At 67.0% G+C, this 3,402-nt stretch overlaps 2 protein-coding genes across 2 annotated transcripts in view; both read left to right on the top strand.

The window, feature by feature from the left end:
* Positions 1 to 2,371, top strand: part of FBXL6 (F-box and leucine rich repeat protein 6) — a 2,871-nt gene extending 500 nt beyond the window's left edge. Inside the window, exons 2-10 of the mRNA XM_006162473.2 lie at positions 28 to 200; positions 244 to 463; positions 606 to 670; positions 886 to 1,017; positions 1,086 to 1,193; positions 1,275 to 1,392; positions 1,433 to 1,678; positions 1,760 to 2,006; positions 2,156 to 2,371. Coding sequence (XP_006162535.1) covers positions 28 to 200; positions 244 to 463; positions 606 to 670; positions 886 to 1,017; positions 1,086 to 1,193; positions 1,275 to 1,392; positions 1,433 to 1,678; positions 1,760 to 2,006; positions 2,156 to 2,306 — 1,460 coding nt within the window. The 3' untranslated portion in view covers positions 2,307 to 2,371. The remainder of the gene's footprint in view (positions 1 to 27; positions 201 to 243; positions 464 to 605; positions 671 to 885; positions 1,018 to 1,085; positions 1,194 to 1,274; positions 1,393 to 1,432; positions 1,679 to 1,759; positions 2,007 to 2,155) is intronic.
* An 85-nt stretch (positions 2,372 to 2,456) lies between these two features.
* The window catches only part of CATSPERQ (catsper channel auxiliary subunit theta), a 4,469-nt gene continuing 3,523 nt past the window's right edge, over positions 2,457 to 3,402 (top strand). The window contains exons 1-2 of the mRNA XM_006162472.3: positions 2,457 to 2,522; positions 2,930 to 3,083. Of these exons, the coding sequence (XP_006162534.1) occupies positions 2,457 to 2,522; positions 2,930 to 3,083 (220 nt within the window). The remainder of the gene's footprint in view (positions 2,523 to 2,929; positions 3,084 to 3,402) is intronic.

Here is a 3,402-nt window from a genome sequence, read left to right as displayed (position 1 = left end):
GCGCGCCGCCTGGCCCCCTGGATCCAGGAGGCGGGTGGCGGGGGCCGGCGTCCGAGCGCACGGACACGAGTACCCGGGCTGTGGTCCAGAGAGCAGCCCTGGGGGTCCCGGCTCTGAACTCCGAGCCGCTGGGCCCCAGCCGGTCCCACCACCAGTACTCGGCGGAGCGCGCCCGCGCCCGGGCCTTGCGGCGGGCCGCTGCGAGTTGCGGGAGTAGATCCTGTCCTCTGAGGACACCCGTAGAGGCGTTGGGTAGGGGGCATCACCCGAGACGCCTGGCAGCCTCCCCAGACCTGTTTTCACAGGGCTGCGCGCGTGTGCCGCCGCTGGCACGAGGCCGCCTCCCAGCCGGCGCTCTGGCACACCGTGACTCTGTCGCCCCCGCTGGCTGGCCGCCCTGTGAAGGACGGAGTCAAGGCCGAGAAGAAACTTCTTGCTTCCCTGGAGTGGCTTGTGCCCAGTCCTCTCTGCCTTCTCTTGCTCCCCGAGTGTGGCTGTGGACCAACCAACGCAGGCCCTTCTGTCTGGGCAGCGAGGTAGGGTGGGGAGGACACCGGGAAGGGGTGCCAGGGACCCTGGTGCAGCCCGCTTGTGCTGTTGGCCCAGGTTCTCACAGCTCCAGAGGCTGACCCTCATCCACTGGAAGTCCCAGGTACACTCTGTGCTGAAGGTGAGAGCCCAGGGCTGCCCTACACAGGATCCCCGATCCTGGACACGCCCACCCCCCACTGTGCTACCTGGGCTGGGCGCCCACAGGCCTGCTTCTGTTTTCTCCACCTGGCAGGTGTCCAGGTGGGGCACTCAGGCAGGACTGGCTGTCAGGGGTGTCTCTCTTGTGGACCCTAGCCGCCCTGCCCCAGTCCCACTGGCCCTGTCTTCCTGCAGCTGGTTAGCGAGTCCTGTCCTCGCCTCACCTTCCTCAAGCTCTCGGACTGCCATGGAGTGACCTCAGACACGCTGGTCATGCTAGCCCAAGCCTGCCGTCTGCTGCACAGCCTGGACCTGCAGCACTCCATGGTGAGTCCTGGTCCCACAGGGTCCCGAGGATGCCGGGTGGTGGTGACCGAGCCCCTGTGCCACCCCAGGTGGAGTCCACAGCTGTGGTGAGCTTTCTGGAGGAGGCAGGCCCCCGAGTGCGCAGGCTGTGGCTGACCTACAGCTCTCAGACGGCGGGCATCCTGGGCGCACTGCTGGTAGGTTGGTGATGGGTGGGTGCAGAGCCTGACGCCAGGCTGGGGACTGCCAGGTCACTGACCAGTGCTCCCCTGCTGCAGGGGAGCTGCTGCCCCCAGCTGCAGGTTCTGGAGGTGAGCACTGGCATCCACCGCAACAGTACCCCCCTGCAGGTACCCGTCGAGGCCCTGCAGAAAGGCTGCCCTCAGCTGCAGGTACCTGGCGCTCCCCCTACCCCGTCACCCTCTCGCCCTCCTTGTCTGCATCCTGGGCCTTGCTTCCAGGTGCTGCTTTGCGTGGCTGCCCAAACCTTCGGGGCGAGGGGTGCCCCCTGGGCCAGGCTTCCCCAGCCTGGAGGAGCTCTGCCTCGCCAGCTCCAGCTGCAACTTTGTGAGCAACGAGGTCCTGGGCCGCCTGCTCCACAGCTCCCCCAGCCTGCGCCTGCTGGATCTCCGTGGCTGTGCCCGCATCACACCTGCTGGCCTGCACTGGCTGCCCTGTCAGGGTCAGCAGTCCCTGGGTGCCGGCTGGGGAGATGGGACAAGGGGACCCTGCCCTGCCACTCAGGCCCATGCTCTCACCTCAGAGCTGGAGCAGCTGCACCTGGGCCTCTACGGCATGTCCGAGCGCCTGACGCTGGCCAAGGAAGGCAGCCCCCTGCTGACCCGGAAGTGGTGCCACACCCTGCGGGAACTGGACTTGAGCGGCCAGGGCTTCAGCGAGCGTGACCTGGAGGAGGCTCTGGCTGCATTTGCCGTCACCCCTGGGGACTGGCGACCAGCCCTGCACTCCCTCAACCTCAGAGGTACCCGGGTCACAGCAAGCAGTGTCAGGTCAGCACTGCCTCCCCGTCCCTTGAACACGCCCGCCCTGCCTGGGGTCCCACCTGGCTCCAGACCTCGGGTCTGAGGGGAGGGAGCCCGATGTGGGCCTGGGCCTTCCGGGTAGCAGCTCGGTTGCCCACGACCTGCCCTGCCCACAGCTCCATGATCAGCAGCTGCCCAGGTCTGCTGTACCTCAACCTGGAGTCCTGCCGCTGCCTCCCTAGGGGCCTGAAGCGGGCCTACCGGGGCCCAGAGGAAGTGCAGTGGTGTCTGGGACAGCTGCTCACTGTCACACCCTGCCCCAGCTAAACACAGGCCCAGCAGCCCCCGTGCCGGGTGCTTGAGTGCTTTGTTAAAATAAAACTTTGTAGGAATTCTGTGTGGTCCTTGGAGGTGGGGTAAGGAATGGCCACACCTGGTGGGACCATGAGCTGCAGCTGGCCCAGGGCCTGTGGTGGCATGGGGCAGTCCAGGGCTCCCGAGCCCGCCCTGACGGGGAGGGACACGAGTGAACCACAGATGCCCGTGGGAGTTGGGGGGCAAAGGTGGTCTGGAGAGGCAGGGCCCTGCACTGAGGGGTGGGGAGTGCAGACCCCGAGTGTTAGCCATTCCGCCCTTCAGGTGGACAGGGGTCTCTAGTGGGGGTGGAGATTAGCCGAAAATGCACACCCACCGCAGGGCCTGACCCCTGGATTCCCTGAAGAAGGAGGGTCAACAGAGCAGTTCCTTCTAGAACCTGCAGCTTAGAACTAGAACCCGCCCACAGCCTGTCTTGGGCCTCCCTGCACTGCAGTTGTCTGAGCTCCTGCCCCTCTGACCGCAGCCCTGGAGGCTCTGTTCTCCCGTGTACGAGTGTGACTGCAGCAGTGGGGCGACTGACTGGGCAGTGGGGGCGGGTTGGCCGCAGGGCTGACAGGCACTGTCTGGCCCAGATCCCCGCCAAGGGCAAGGCCAGTGGCCTGCCCACGACCTCCGGCGGCAACCCCTTCCAGCTCTGGGCCCTGGGATTCTTCTGCACTGAGCGCCACCTGGCCGACCGCCTCAAGACCAATGGCTTCTACCCATTCACGCAGCAACAGCCCGGCGGTGCGGGCAAGGCTGGGGTCTGGACAAAAGGCCAGGACTGGGGGTGGGGGTAGGGGCCAGGCGAGGGTGGGTGCCAGGGTCTGGGGATGAAAGGCTGGGTCAAGAGGTAGAGGCCTGGGCCGAGGGGCGGGGTCAGGGACGAGGGGTGGGGATCCAGGGGAGGAAGGGCCCAGGACAGGAAGGAGGGTCCAGGGTTGAAGGACCAGATTCAGGGATGAGGGGTCTGGCAGAGGCCCAGACCTGGGTCCGGTGGACCAGCGGGGCGGGGCCAGGCACCCGTTACGGCTGGCGGGGCGTGGCGGGCGCCCCCCCGCCCGCC

The sequence above is a fragment of the Tupaia chinensis genome, unplaced genomic scaffold (genome assembly GCF_000334495.1).
Source record: "Tupaia chinensis unplaced genomic scaffold, TupChi_1.0 Scaffold140061_1, whole genome shotgun sequence".
NCBI classification, from domain to species: domain Eukaryota; kingdom Metazoa; phylum Chordata; class Mammalia; order Scandentia; family Tupaiidae; genus Tupaia; species Tupaia belangeri.
The sequence above is the reverse complement of the archived record's forward strand: the minus strand, read 5'-3'. Positions and strand labels throughout refer to the sequence as shown.